Genomic DNA, 16,538 nt, shown 5'->3' on the forward strand with positions numbered 1-16,538 from the left:
TCTCTCAGCTGTCCCTTCAAAAAGTACAGAGCAATTTCTGAAAGAATGTTCTTCACCCACTGAAGAGCTGAGGGTTAACCGCGGCCAAACTCTCTCAATTTGTACTCTTGAACAGTTTGTACTTTTTAAAGGGAAGGATAAAAAAAAAAAAAGGCCCTTAGATTTCTTAAAATGCTTCCATAAACATGTAAAACTGAAAGCAAGTCCTCTCTCTTTGCCCATCAAAATATTACTCCAACCAAAAAGTATTTTCAAACATACTTAGCCCAAGCTGGAAATATTTGCAGCGTGCACACATTGCTTTTTCCAGAAAGGAAGCTGACAGGAAACTAAACCCTTTCCCTCTGTGATACAGCTGGCTTTCAACTTAAAAATGATAAACTATCCAGAGTTCTGCCGGTGACATTGAAGCTGTGTAACCACCCGCTAAAAACAAACAGATTATTCTCTCTGAAGCATCCATTAAAGACATGGTATGATACTGAGCTGCTTCACGTTCTCTCTTTAAGCACTGACATTCCTTCCTCTGTTCTGCTTGCTGTGAGCAGCAATTTTGGACATCACATCCTAGCTGCAAGTTTATTTGTAAGTACTTTCCATACAAGCATGGCAAATTTGTTTTTAACAGGAAGGCTGGAATTATCTTCTTAGGCTCTGTTCACGTTTTCTGCCTTCCTCACCCTTGCGTTGTGAACTATTTAATAACCCTTCCATGCTGATTATAACCTCTTGTTGACATTTTAATAACGCTACCTTTGATGAATCCCTTAACCTTTTTCTGAAAAACAAGGCTACTGCCCTAATCAGAAGTTGGAAGAATGTCTGCCCAGAGTTCTGACTAAAGTTAAGGATTTCTTCTTAATTTCTAGTTTGCCTTTTGTACTTTTTCCAGATATAAATGTGATGCTTGACTGACTGTAATGCTCGACCTCATTTTGCTCATGGGCCTGTTTCCTGCCACCTGACCTTTGAAGCATGGAAGTAATTACCTTTTACAACAGGCACAACAACAGCCCCCCAACCAAACACACGTGCACAGGCTTTAAGGCTTTCCCCCATTCAGCTCTTCCCAGCCTCCCTGGAGCAGCTGAAGCTCCATATGAACTACTTCATTAAAGTGAAACTTCACTGGCAAAGAAAAGCAGCTTGCTTTCTACTTCTTCTACTTTACATATGTTTGGAGAAGAAAAATATGTCAACAAATATGACTTGTGTGAAGCTGTAAGGATGGCAAGCTGGATTGCTGCACAGAGGGGAGCAGCACAGAGCTGGCAGCAGCGCTCACTGAGCCAACTCCCAGCACTTCCCAGCAGGCCAGGGCCACTGGGGGTTATCACACATAAACACCCATCTGTAGGAAGGGTGGCAGGGGGAGTGTGTGGAACTCCAGATGTGCCAGCCTGACCTCAGCGCTGGGCAGGACACGGAGCAGGTCACCCTGAGTGTCTACACAGGACAGCCTGGAGATCAGGCCTGGCCAGCCTGTGGCTGGGAAAGGCAGGTCCTGCCTGAGCAACCTGCTCTCCTCCTGTGACAAGGTGACCTGCTTTAGGGTGAGGGACAGGCTGTGGATGTCACCTGCTGGGACCTCAGCAAAGCCTTTGCCACTGTTCCTACCAGCCTTCTCCTGGAGAAACTGGCTGCTCTGGACAGATGCTCTGTTCCCTGGGGGGGACAGTTTAAAATCCGTGTGGATGTGGCACCTGGGGACATGGGGCAGGGGTGGCTTTGGCAGAGCTGGGGAATGGTTGGACTCAGTGGCCTGGGAGGGCTTCTCCAACCCAAGAATTCTGTAACTCCTACCCAGACTCAGAAGACAAGGCAGTCACTGCAGGGTTACAAGGGTGGTTTTTATCTGTGCACTCATTAAAACTGCCAACACACAAAAATGTCAAGGGTTCTGCTCCAGGCTTGCAGCAACAACAGGAGAAGTCTCCCTGGGATTGAGGGAGTAGCTAAGACACCTCTCCTGCACTGCTTCACTTCCACACCCTGCACACACTGCCTCTCTCTGATGGGTGAGAAATTAAGTATATTAAGCACACTACAAAAATGGACAATGTAATACTGTTAACTATTATTATGCTTTTACCATATATATATGCACGCATATATGTTATATTAAAGAAATGTTAATTAAAAGTCCCAACTGGAATTAGGAACAGCTTCTTAATAAAGGTCTCCAATTTGAGGCATCTGCTACCTACCAGACATGTCCAGTACAATTACTGGCAATTTCATTGTTTAAAAAAACATTCTAGTGGATTAATTTGGTTTATCTCCCTGCAATGTGCAGCTGCATATTACTAGTGAGCCCAGCAATCTGTTGAATATTCTAATTGTGTAATATTAGGAGAATGCAAAACAGCTGAATTTAACCTATAAGTCCAACTGTTTTATTGCACTCCTGCTTCAGCAGAAAATAGACATTCATTAACTGCCAAGGCAGAAAAAGTGAAAGGCTGCTTGCAAGTATTTTACAAAGAAGCAGAGAATGGAACAGTTAAAGAATGAAAATTAAATATTTAAAAATAATTTGTATTAATAATATGACTTTGCATAAAAAAAAATTAAAATAGAATAACTGAAAAACTTTATACAACTAAATAACTTTTTGAAACAGTTGCCAGCACTGACTGAATCAGCATTTTAGCAAAAACTGAAAATTTCTTCCTGCATAAACCTCAGCTTGTAATACAGTCAAAAAAAATCCAGACTGACAAAAAGGGGAGGAGCTGCTGTTGCTAGGAAAAGGTCCTGATTTTACAGTCATTTCCCAAAATTCAGGGATGAGTTCCTTTCAAGAGCTATCTAATAAGAAGCAGCTCTGTCTCCTCTCTCCCTCTCTAGTTGTGTGGTTAGCCATGACCAAAGAGAAACATTTCCTCTCCAGGCATTTTAGCAGCACAAGCCTGGCAGGTCTTTTCTTCCTTGGCTCTCATTTTACACTTTCAGTTATTACTTCTAATCACAAAGGCTGTAATTAGCACCAGTGTGCTAAATCCACTACCATATTTTAAAACAGTAACATATTATTCAGGATGTTTGACTACCTACCGTCATTCTCTATTTTTTGTTTTTATATTCACACCTTCCTTTTCCTTCAAATCTTGTCAAACAATTAGCAAAGGGGAAAAAAAAAAAAAGGCACAGTAAAGACAAAACTTTAGAAATAACAGAACTTCAACATGGAAATATAAAAAATGTCTGAATTCCAGTAAGGAGCAACCCCCAAGCTTTTCCATAAGTATGGATGTATCTCTTCCACTGACTAATAGTGAAATGACCAGAGAAGCTGCTGGTTTGGATGCAGAGGCACAAGAATTTATCTGTCAGAGAATTTATACTATGAAAGACGGGCATTTGATAATCAGAAAAGCAGAAAGTCCCTTTCCTCCTGAGGCTCAGAACCTTATCTTTAGAACTACGTGCATATAAAAAGGAAGTATATAACAGTAACATCACATGCAAGGAATGATTCAGTGATGCCTCTCACCCCAGAACCCCCCCAGATTGCAAGCAGTCGAGTGTCCCTGTGCATTTTTAGAACTAAAATATGAAGATAATGGGAACATATGTTTACAGAAATCACCCAAATGTTCAAACCAGTTTGCTGCAGATTTAGTTTGGAACAAAGAAATGAAACATGTTTCTAAATAATGGAAATGCTAAACCCAAACTACACACAACATTCTAAAATAGAACCAAGAAGACCCTCCCAGCAGAACAGAGCAAATGCTTGAGAAGCTGTTTTACAATGAGCATTCTCTGAAATCAGTATTATTTTCATCACTCTTACAGAATGGACTTTCAACAGAGTAATATAAAGACATGAAATTGAAAACAGGCCATAACAACTGGATAGTACACACATGAGAACCAATCAGCATTATATTAATCCTGTTAAAGAACTGTTTTGGACACAAAGAGAAGTATGACAATATAATAAGTTTGTGCTGTTATATCTTTAAAGATTTTTCCTTGGCATTTCAGATCCTTAGAAGCATGAACACAAGTTCAAGGGTATACAGAATAAATTAATTTTCTTCTACATTGTGGAAAGGCAGCATGAGTATTACAAATACAGCAACAAAAACATGTCCAGCTTAAAATTCTAGTAAGCACAAGGTGATAAAGCCACTCAGCTTGGCCATGACAATCCAAGGGCTCTGCTCTTTGGGAAGCAGGGAGGTTTTAAAGCAGTGCTGTGGTAGAGCAGCAGTAAAACTCCAGGTAGTCAGCACAACCTGAATTCAAATTTAGCTTAATGAAGAATCAATGCTTTATTTTATTTGTTGCAACAGTGAAGAATTTGCATGAGTGGTTCTTCATAAAATTCCTCAGCCAAATCCACCCTTCTCTCACTTGCCTGCTTTTCTCTGGATCCATATAATTTATTTCTCTCTTCAGGGAAAAATGCATGTAAAGCTGGTTCCCTTGAAGTCACATCTACTCACAGAACAATTCAGCAAACTCATCTTCTTTGTCCCAGAAACACTTCTGTCCATAAACACCAACACATCCACAGCTGAAGTATCCAGATACCTCCTTGGGACTCTGCCTTATGATTTATGAGATGGATTTAAATGCAAACCACAGAGTAAAAGCTTTTGCATTAAAATCTCATTTCATAAACATCACTTCCAGTAAAATTTCTGCCTCACTCAAAAATAAATATTCTGTATAAACACGTCCAAATGCCCAGAGAGGAAGAATTGCTACGCATCTGTTTTACACCAACCATCTCCTTTTAAAATGTGGAGGTTAAAACCAGTCAAACTGTGATCTTAACACTCAATTTCAGATTTCCACTTGAAATAGATCCAAATTCTCTACCTAGCCCGGGGAATGCAGACCAGAAGTCGCCCATGGAACTAAGTGGGTAACAGAGAGAAGCAGGATGGCAGCTGCTGCAGCAGCTGCTATGGCCAGACACTTCCAGCATGACGGCTGAAACAAACCACTCAAATAGCAAAAATGTTTAGGCCAAATGTGAGCAGTCCACATAGGAACAAACCTCTCCAAAAGTTAATTTCTTGCACATAACTTTGCTTTACAAGTGCAATGAAGCCCTGGTTTGAATGTGTAATTTTAAGTGACAATTGCAAGCAGAACTCTGCTCTCCAGAGCTGTGCCTCCCCACACAGCTTCACCTCACACAAGCACTCCTTTGGAACAGGGTACACCCCACTGCTTCAAAGCTGCCTCGTGCTTCAGGACCTGTGCTGCTCTCTGCCATAAACGAGAAGGTACGTTTAATTAAAGCTCTGATGAGTGCACTGTATTATCTCCAATTACCCCACCAAACGTTCTCCATTAACTTCTCAAAATGCAGAACTAGCCATATGTATTTCACACAAGCCATGGTTTAACCTTTTTCTCCACCCCCCAATACAATATTCCCCACTGGAGTGAGAACATCTGAGCAGAAGTTTATTATTAATGCAGTTTGAACAAGAACCTAGTCCTTATTGCCCTGTCTGATTCGTGCTGTCTAGTAAACAGAAGTCAATTATATTAAGAACTTACACAAATCCCTGAATTCAGTAAGCACAATAACATTAACAAACCAATCTACCTTCAAATACACCCTGCCAAGAGTTCAAAGCCATTATGATGGACAACAGCATTCACAGGCAGTGACAAAAGCTTTGATCCAGGAAAGAAATATTGACCAATGTGTTTTACTTCCAATGCACTCTCAATTCAGCTGTTTCTGTTCAAAACAAATGAAACCTTTGAATGCACATCAAAGTAATGTCCCAGGTAATTCATCTGACTGAAGTTAAATATCATTGCAAGAAAAATCCAGACACCATTTGCATGTGTCTCAGAAGCAAACCCTAACAAAGCAGTCACTTATTCTGTAATATTCTGTGGTAAGAGTGCCAATAACAGCAGCCTGAGTCAAACAGTCTGAGAGCCATTGAGGGAGGGCACAGCTCCACAGGCAGGTACCCCTGAGTGCCCTGCAAACCTGCAGCTGCTCCCTGCTCCAAGCCCTGCTTCCCAAGCCACACAACAACCCCAGTGCCCATCCCCTGGACACTGCCAAGCTGTAATTCTCACCGAATAACCCCATAAAAGGCATTAACAAAAACGCTTCTAGGAAAAGGGCATTCTGACCCACACTCTTAGATGCCATCAGTAGCAGCAGAGAGCAGAGTGAAAGATGAGAAGTTATTTCTCCCCACTGAAGCAGAATGCAGGAATGAATGCACTGTATCTTCTGACATGGAGATAGACAGCAGTGAGATGGAAATAGAGCCAAACAACGACCCACCCATTTTAGGCAATAAAACAACAGGGTTAAGAACTAAGAATATCCCTTTGGGAAAGGCTTATTGAGGCTATCTTCAGCTTCCATGGAGCACAAGGAAGGTTAACCAGCTCTCAGATCACCTTTGTCAAACAGTGGCAGCATATTGGCCATCAGACACAACAATGCACAGGAGGATCCACCCAACCAACCCTGCCCAGTACCATTCAGTGGTTCATGAACCTCACTGCTGAAGGCAAAATTGTATTTTATTGTCATTATTTAGCAAAAGTAACAAGGGGACTGGCAGCGCCAACAGAACCTGGGTACAGCTTACAAATGTTCGCTTCTATCTCAGGTGAAGTCAGCCAGCATCACTTGTTGCCAATCTGTGACAATCATCACCCAGCATATGTTAATTCAGCAAGAACTCTTTAAAAAATGGGTATTATTAAAAGATGACTTTGGGGTGATAATTTGAGGCTTGTGGTTCAAACCAGTTCAAGTTTTAGAATTTTTGTAGGTTTTTTTATGGCCAGTTCTTCTTTTTGATGTGTCAACGTAAAATGCATTAACATCCAAAAATGTCCTGTATGCTTCAAAAGGAAGCTCTGCTTCTTACATGGACTAAAGCTAACAATTTTAATGTAACTGTGGTGTCTGTGGGATGGATCACTTAACAAAATCTGTGACGGTCTGCCTCTCACTGCAGACTTTGTCCTCTCCCTACTAAGCAAACTTTTACACAATATGATAAGCTTGAAAAATTTGTGGAGTTTCTCAATGCAGCTGTAGTAGAATTTGACCTCAACTATTTACAATTTATTTAGATACACCATTCAGCAGTGGAAATTGTCTTAATTTAGCAAACCCACACTATATATGACATGTACTGAAGATAGCAAGATATTGGCACACATTCCACTGTCTATATGACACGCCCTTCAGACATTGCTAAGTTTAAAAAGGAAGATTTAGTGTCTGCAGCTGAAAACCCTGATTTGCACACACAGCTGAAGCAGCATTTGATACAATGCAAGAATCCTTGGTGTCCTGTGCCAGCCACCCTCCTCTTTCACCTCTTCAGCTGTTGTGTCAAGCCTGTCCCAGGAAGGGGTGACAGAACAGCACTGCTGCTGAGCAATCAGCCTGCTGGCAATCAGGTTCTGTCAGAGACAAGCACTGATTTCCTCTTCCCCGTCAGGTCTTGGTGGATAAAACTCTTCTTTCCCTTCTTCTGTTCCATGCATGATAGAAACATGAACTACTTTGAAGATGCTTAACAAAATCCTGTTAAATGAGTCAGTATTTTAGTTCACACCTAGAATGTTCTAGTTAAATAGATAGTTAAAACTATCTCAACTTAGAGCAAATATAAATCAAATTAATATAAATCAAATCAATATAATAAAAATAAATATAAATCAAATTAGATCAAATAAAGCCTAACACTTAACACATTTTAAAGGTTTGCCCCTGCACTATTTGAAATGCTTACAAGTAGGACACAGTACAGAGCACTGGGAACAACTTGGGAGCAGACCAGTCTTTCCCAGTATGTCTGTGAGGGAAATTAAGAACCAGCACAAAGAAAGAGCATGCAGACAGTCCATGCAGCAGAAATGACAACAAAACCATCTTCCTGTACTAGACACTGCATTGAGTAAAGTCTCAGAGCACTAACAACTGTGTTCATTTGGACTATAGTTTAACTTCTGTGGCAAATGAATGTTGTACAAAAGGATCTATTTAGAACAACCAAAGGATTTCCTTTCAATAAATTATCACATATTGTTATTATCTAATGAGTTGTGCTTTGAAACAATGTCACTGATGTACATGAGATACTTTGCTGTCTCTCTAGGATTTAAGAAATAGTCGGCCAAAATTATCTTCTTTTAAAATCAGAAAGGGACTGTTCAACTTCTAGTGGTTGGTTGACTTCCTTCTGTAATTACAGATAAAACTCAAAAAATTACAGAGTAAAATACTTTAAAAAGCCAATCCAAAAGGAGGATGGGCTGTTACAAGTCTGATCAGAGAAACCTCTCACTGATCTAACTGAATCTCAAAGTATATATAATATAAAAGTCCCACTCCATTTTATTCACTGCACAAACCCTCCAATTTGACTGCCAGCTTGGATGTACCAAGTCTCAAAAAATAAAAACCAACCCAAAAAGAGAATGAAACCAGTTTTCTCTAAGGGAAAACAACATAATTTTGAAATGTTTAAGTGCAAATGGGCATGTGAAACTCTCAGCAGGCAGGAAAGAAAAGGATGAGAACACAGCGCTTGTTCCTGCTCCCAGTGAAGCTCAGGGTGTTGTTACCCAGCCAGCGAGAGCAGGAACTGGCCTTGAGCACTCTGCACACACCAGGAGAGAGGTGTTGTAACTCACTGGAACAGCACTGCTCACCTCTCTGTAATCACAGGCATCCTCACAAAACGGAGATTTTATCCTCTGCTGCACACCCAAGGTTCAGATCAGAGTGTAGAGAACATAGTGTTTAAGGAAACCAAATAATAGGAGATTTTTTGTTGGAAGTATAGGGCTTGGTGGAGAAGACAGTGTGGTAGATGATGCTTAGATTCAAAGCAATGTATTCAAATACAGAGGGTATTTGCAGACATACTCAAAGATACCACACATAAGTCTTTACTCCTGTAGAAACCGGACCTCAGAAGATTGCTCATAACCTCTACATCAGCTCAAGAGCTGACAGATGCTTTTTCTCATTCACAAACTTCCTTCCTTTTACATTTCCTCCCCATTATGCTGAGTCTATACATTTTACAGCTCTTTCTCTGTCAGAGAGGAATTAAGTTATTATTATTAGAACTTCTGACTCACCTCACTGATGACAGAGTAACACAGGTAGGAATTCCTGCCTTGGAAATCTTTTACTGCACACACAGAGAAGAAGAGCAGTTTCTGGGCTGTGCAGGGCTTCTTGCAGCTTCCTTTGGGTGCAGCACAGCTGCCCAGCACTGCTGGCTCCCAGAACCACTAACACCCTGCACTGCCTTTAGCTTAGAGTTGGAGTGAGGATCCCTGTGGGTCCCTCCCAGCTCAGGAATATTCTGTGACAGTGTCTGTGATGGGGATGCAGCTTGGCTTAGCTGGGGCTGCACCAGAGGCTGCTCAACCACAAGAGGACATGAGTCTAAAATACACAACTTGGGTAACTCTTGGTCATCTGTAGGCTCTTCATCATGACAAAGATCATAGATCTTTCCACAATGGAAAAGTGTCTTTTGGGACAGGGGTAGAAGTTCAGTTCCTGAAAACAAGGGTGACCACTTTGTGAAATGAAAATGTCAACCAAAGACAGTGAGAAATGGTCTTGTGTAACATGCTGCACTGTGGTGGGAAAACGTGGAATATTTTTCTTCTAGGCTAACCTAATAAAATATATCTTAATGACTTCTTAATAACAAATAAAGAATTCAAGTTTGCATCATATTGTCATTATTTGGGACAAGTTCCATTAAGTCCAGGTAATGCTCTATTCTCTCTCACTTCACAAGGCATTAATGACTAGTATTAACAGGAAACTATCAGCTGTGAAGTCCCATTCTCTCATATCTAAGAGTATTAAAATCAACTCCTTCAGTTTCTACTAATGCTTGACATCACTGGTATCTTCTAAAGAAGACTCACAGAGTAAAATACAAGAAAAGAAAATATAAACAAAAACAATGAACTTCCTTTCATGAATCCAAGAACAGCTGAGATTATCTAACATTTAAGACCTTGTGAAAAGAAGAATCACCTCAGACACCTCTAGAATGGAAATTCAACAGTTGACTCACAGAACATTACTATAATGAAGAACCACACAGAAAGAAAAATAATTTTATTTCTGATTGAGAACAGAGTGATGTTAGATTGAGAGAAAACCTCTTCTTAGGCTGCAACATGACCAGAAGCTCAGGGATTTCTGCAGGCCTGTTCTCTGTACTCAGATCCTTGGGAGCTGCAGTTGGATCAGGAACAATGCTCCCTCTGATTTGAAGGATGACTTCTGAGCACAACCCCCAAACTAGGAGGGAAACCCTGTCTCTGATACTGTCTTTAAAGGCAGGACAGCTTCCAACTAAATCATCCATTCCTTCCCATGGGTGTACCCCTGGAATTCTGTGCAGGCACTGACATGGCCTGTCCCAGCCTGACCATGACAACTCTCTCCTATAACCATTCCCACTCCAGACTACTAAAAAGCATCACTGCACTCGTGTTAAACCCAGCTCAGGGTCCCACTGCCATTTCCAGCTCTCTGTGGGATCTCAGAGGGAGCTGGGCCCATTCTGCCGTAAAGTTGGGGAGTGAAAATTAAATTAAAAACAAACTGTGAATGCTCCTGTAGTGCAGAGTCAGGGCTGGCTGCAAACATTCCCTGTGACAGAAAACCCTTCAGCTTTGCATCCTTGCTACCTTTGCCTTGTGTGGGGATGACTGGAAAGGTCATGGATATATTAACAAAATGAAGGAAGTTGGTTTTCTTTTTCTGTGTTCATGACACATCCATCCTTGTTAATCTGGTGAGTTTTAGGGGCCACCGGAATTTTTTGGACTAAATAATGCAAGCATCCCTCAAAACAAGCTTAGGATTCTTTTTCTATGGCCATGCCCTGTGTGTAGCCACTGATGTAAATGCAAGTCAGATCATAGCTGTGGCATTTTGTTTGTGCTTGCACAGCAGAAGGCAACTGGGAATTGTGTCCTTTGTTTATAAGCACAAGTTTAACTGGGATGACACTGAACTACTGAAAGAATCTCATTAACAGATATAATACATCAGTTTCCTGTAGTAAAGGCGATCAAACTCATCATTCTAGTATTCTGCTTCTCTCACAGGGACTAAATGGTTTGATTTTTTTTTTTATCATACCAAAGCTTATCTTTTTTACTTTATTTTTATTAAAGACATCTCTACAATTATTTCATGAGAATGATTTTAGTCTTTTGTCCATTGTAAGGAAGCAAAAGGATTTATTTAGCTAAATTTGCATTCCCCTTTAATGTAATACTGGGGCTTTGTGCTACAGTGGATTAAAGCAGCATCTGTTCTTCTCTGGAAACCTGGAGTTAAATCACAGCAGTGCAGCGAAGTTGCCATCTCTTTCTATACCCTAAATGGAACCTAAAAACATTTCAAATGGATTCCCAGAAGACATGAGAAGACCTATGTATGTAAAATATTTTTTATTAGTAAGTCTTGCTAAAAATGCCCATGATCAGTAACTGTTTTTTGCATAACAAAGATGCATGAATTAAACTAAACCTGTATTTACATAATTTTTGTCTTAAAATGGCAATATACAAGATACTGAAAGTGGACTTTTAGCCCCAAACACAGGGTTGATTCTGCTCTTGTAACTACACAGCCTTCTGAGGCAACAGACATAAAGCAGCAAACTCAGGAATATGAATTTGGCTTGTGGCCTGTACCCTGTTTAAATACAAATGACATCTAAACAAAGCAGGGTTCACAAAAGCAATGCACCAACACAATTTCCCCCCTAACTCAGGAGCCACCTTCCTCATAGTTCCAGTTGCTCGGTGGACCAGGCAGTGTCTGGGTTATGGGCACATCCTCACAAATTTAATTTGTTACAAACAGAGCAATCGGGGCTCCACCTTGGTTACAGTTTCTGAGTCTCCTGCAGTTCTGTTATTAAATAAACATTAAAATAAATAATTTATTAACAGCTGCTGTGATTAAAATATGCCTGACTCTGAAATTAATGATAAAATTACCATTGGGTCTAACAGGGGAAGAGCAATATAAATGCTGAAGGAGCAAAAAAAAAAAAAAATTGCATCCTGAAAGACCTTTATGAATTACGGTAAATCCTTGCAATGAAAAGGTCCAACAATCCAGACTCAGGCTGTGGTGCTTCACAATTAAAAAAAAAATCCAATATTCAGAAAATGCAGTACCTTAAACCCTCCTTTGCACCTCTCAGAATCCTGCAGTAACTGGAAGCCACATAGCTCACTCAGAAAGCAGCTCCACACTTACAGCACTTGTGTCCCAAGGTTTTACTGAACTTTGAACAGTGGTGTTAAACACCAAGGAACACAACTGAAGTATGTAAGCAGCTGTTTAATACCTACAGGTAATGGCATCCACCACCAGAGCACTGACCACCTCTAGCTTTTGTTATTCATCTCCCTCTCCCTGGTGCTCAGGGCAGGCACAGTTTGCAGCATCCTTATAGCAATCACCCAAGTGTGCTAATCAGCTACACCATTATGAGATTTGCCTCTCTGCAGAGTTGGAGCCCTGAGCTGACATCTTTAGACTCAGGGAAAACATCATCAGTATGAAGGCTGTTGTTTCAAAGGAGTTGTTCCACCCAAAGTCCTTGCACTGCTCTTGAGGCCCTCAAAGGCATGAAGCAACCTCAGCCTCCAAGCAATGGGAAAGTTTTCTCCTCATGAAGACCCAGTTTTGGGAGAAACACTTTCTACAGCCATACGAACAGATTCTCTTGAAAGATTTTTAATTTTGCAAACATGAAATGGTCCCAGGGTGACAACACCCATGTAAGGCCATGAAATCCCAAGAAATCACTTCCCATTTCTCCAGAGAACAAACACTCGGCAAACCACTGGTGAAGGCACCTTCTCCAGCAGAGAAGTCTCCTTGCCCTGCAGGCACTCCCTGGATCCAGTCCCTGCAACCTTCCAATACAAGACTCTAACAGGAACAACAAATCAGAGTTACTGTTCAACTTGGTATTTGCACTTTTCAGGGCAAAACCAGAATCCTTGGGTTTCCTTACCTGAAAGCTGCAAATTATTCCATGAAACTGAACTGCAGGTTGTTTATTAACTGCACCAGAATTCCCAGAGTGCTTCTAAAGGGGCAAAGAAACTGAATGCTGTTGATACACGGAGCACTATGGTTTTCACTGGTCAGCTCTGGATCTTGGATTACAGTATCTTAGATGATAATGAAGTATTTCAGATTAGTAGAAATAGAAAAAAAAAAAGGATGATAGATGACTTCTCATGGAAAACCTGAACATTGAGCTTCTATTTAACCAGTAGAAAAAAAGCCCAGCTGACTACTTTGTAACAGTACTCTGAATATCTTTCAGGAACTAGAACAAGACATCTCAACAGCAAAACCAAATCTGCCACAAAAGTAGAAGTAAAACGGGAAATGGGTCATTTTATTCAGCATGGCTGTAGTTCTCCCAAAGCATTCGATAGATGTAATGAAGTCTGTGTTTAAATGAAGGATATCTGCCACAAGAATAGACACAGTTAAATACAACCACCAAACTAAGTACTCAGCAATTCCTCTTTTAGCACATCAGGCAGAATAATCAAGTTTAACTGAAAGGAAGTGCATAGCAATGTACAAATGGAGGAAAAAATTCTGAAACAATGATGAATAACAGAATGTTACTGTGTAATAGGCAAATGTGTCACTAAAGTAACTGTTATGAATTATGTTTTTAGCAAGCCGTGCAAAGGTAACATCACTTCTGCAAACATTACCAAGTCCACACAGGCAACTCACATTATTTTTTTCTTTAAGGGTAAAAAACGGGCTGAAGGATCATTAAATGTATGACTAAACTGTACTATGAAACACTTTTCTTTAGCAAAAAATATTTTTTCTTTTTTTTCTAGAAAAGCAACTGTTGCATTCATACATAGTTACACTGAATCCAGTCATTTCCTCCTTTTATATTTTTCCACACATGCCCACACCCAATTTAAGATGTTTTCTATCTTTAGCCAAATTGAATACTCTTTTAACAGTCAAACAGCTCAGCATTTGGCTGAATTGCTTTGTGGAATGAACTTCCACAACGCATCGGAGATAAATTAATTTTGCAAGTGCACTGCAAGTGCAGGATAACTTTTTTAGTTTATCATAAATCCACACCAGAAAAAACTCATCTGTGCCTGGAGTTTTCAGGCAGCTCATGAACAGCGTTCTGTGCTGCTGTACTTTTGACACACATTATTTTGGTAGTTAACAACAATCCTTACAATAGGGACTGTATGTGTTAACATGACAAATCCCACTCTCTGTTTCTCCTGTGTCAATTATTCAAGTATTTGTATTTTAAAGGCCTCTGAACTAAACTTTTTTTTCTTTTATCTTATTTTCTGGCTGAGGGCACGAGCGGCAGATGTTGATTTACCCCTCTGAGTGTGACACCCCTTCCCGTGTAGCAGGACAAGGCCAGGTCTCCGGCCGGCCCCAGACACCGGGAACAGCCCGTACCGGAGCTCTGCACTCAAACTCGCCCTGCTTTGACACAAATCATGTGATTCCTCGCTCTCTCCCGAAAAGCAGTGTTTACACATCGGAGTCTGGAGCGGCACACGCCAGGTCAGCTCACAGCCTGCTGCCACAGCTGCCGATTTATGGCTCTCCTGTCACCCACAGCCAGCGCAGCGCAGCGCAGCGGGGCCGGCCCGGCTGAGCCGCGGACAGGATTTAACCCCGGCTCCCGCAGGGCACACAGAGCCTCCGCCTGTCCCCGCTCCGAGACACCCCGGGGACAGCAAGGGTGACCCCAGGGACAGTGCCTAGGGACAATGCCCAGGGATAAAAGCGTGCCCCCAGCGCCAGTAGGACACCGCAATCCCGTCCTCCCGCACCGCCCCACAGCGAGCCCGGGCAGCGGCGGCGGCGCGGAGCCCTTTGTGCGGCAGCGGGGCTCGCCCCCGCAGCCCTCGGCAGCGCTCACCAGCTGTCCAGCTCCAGCTCCAGCAGCGACTGGGTCCGCTCCGAGCTGCAGTGCAGGCACCACATGGCCGGGCCGGAGTGTCGGGCGGGGAGCTCCGCGCCACCATAGCCGCCCCTCGGGCCGCCCCGCCCCGAGCGCGCTCCCCTCCGCCGCCGGCGGAGGGGCCGGGAAGCGGGCAGAGCGCAGGCGTGGAGGGCGGGATTCCCGGGAAAAGCGCGGCTCTGAGGGTCCCCTCATTGCAGCAGCCCTCACTCCCCTCACGGTGCCCGGGGGTCTCTCCGTGCGGCTCCAGCGGGCACGGTTCTCCAAGGGCTGCCCTCATACCCGCGGCTCCAGCGGGCACAGTTCTCCAGGGTCTGCCCTCACACCCCTCACCATGCCCGGGGGTCTCTCGGGCTGGCTCCAGCGGGCACGGTTCTCCAAGGGCTGCCCTCACAGCCGCCCTCACACCCCTCGCCGTGGTCGGGGGCCCCTCGGGCCCGTTCGGTGCCCGCTGGAACCCTGCCCGAGAGGCCTCCGGCCCCCCGACAACAAAATCGCAACACAGCCTCCCCACAGCTTCATACCCTGCAATAACACAGCAAAGCTCCGCTGGCCGAGCTCTGCAGTTTAGGGAAACTGCAGTCAGGAACTGAAAAGGTCACCCAGGCGAACCGCCTAGCCGTGCGAGGAGGAGCACAGCGCAAAGCTGTGCATACGACATATCGTATTACACATCCCATGAGGGCTGATCACGTCTTTCAGGGCGGTGGAAAGGATCGTGTGTTCTGCGTAGTTTCCTAAGGAAGCGTTAGGCATAGATTCCAATAAGCCTGGGTTTAACTAGCTTTCAGTGAAACTCAAACACGTTAAGGAAGGACACACCTACACTGGTTGTTTTAATAGGAATGTCACTGCAAGACTCTAACCAGAGACTATTTACGCTGCAATGCCTGCTTTCAACATCTAATGATTATCCAGACAGCCTCCTTCCCGCAGAACGTCTGGGATCCACAACAACCCTACGTTTTTCTTGTCCTGACTCAATGTCTCCTACATCAAGCTTCGTCTCTACTTGTAAACAGAGACAAATCCAAAGCAGACACAAGCAGTTCCCAAAAGTCAACTTCTTCGGAAACCAGTTTCCATTTAGGAACCAAGTGCAGACAGTCTTAGCGTGAGCTGTGAAGGAGATGTACTGGAAAGTGTGGCTGGAAAGCTCTGATCTCCAAAGCAGTCACAGAATTTTCTGAAGGATGTGCTTTCCTGAAGTCACTTCAAACACAATCTTCCTTCCACAGATACGCTCACGCTAGATCAGCAAATAACCAAGCAATACAAACACATCCCATTCCAAACACTGTGTGGATAGCTGTTGCAGATGGCTTTCCCCCATCAATGTCAAGCATCCAGAATTCCCAATTTAGTTTTGACCATTCAGGTGCAAAATTTTTGTTTGATCACTTTTTGCTTGAATATGTTAAAATTTAACATAGGGATTAAATGCCCAAATCATCTACACATTTAAGATCTTGCAATGGGGGGAATTAAACACAGAAAAACAAATTCTTG

At 42.6% G+C, this 16,538-nt stretch overlaps 1 protein-coding gene across 19 annotated transcripts in view; it reads right to left on the reverse strand.

The window, feature by feature from the left end:
* IQSEC1 (IQ motif and Sec7 domain ArfGEF 1) overlaps window positions 1-16,538 on the reverse strand; it is a 282,649-nt gene that overhangs the window by 40,099 nt on the left and 226,012 nt on the right. Inside the window, exon 1 of one of the 19 annotated variants that reach the window (XM_030282977.4) lies at window positions 14,988-15,501. The exons of 16 other annotated variants lie outside the window; for them this stretch is intronic. In XM_030282977.4, coding sequence (XP_030138837.1) covers window positions 14,988-15,052 — 65 coding nt within the window. In that variant the 5' untranslated portion in view covers window positions 15,053-15,501. Of the gene's footprint in view, window positions 1-14,987; window positions 15,502-16,538 lie in introns of those variants that run through there. 2 more of the 19 variants (XM_030282978.4, XM_030282979.4) reach the window with 2 other exon arrangements.

Source organism: Taeniopygia guttata, chromosome 12, assembly GCF_048771995.1.
Source record: "Taeniopygia guttata chromosome 12, bTaeGut7.mat, whole genome shotgun sequence".
NCBI lineage: Eukaryota > Metazoa > Chordata > Aves > Passeriformes > Estrildidae > Taeniopygia > Taeniopygia guttata.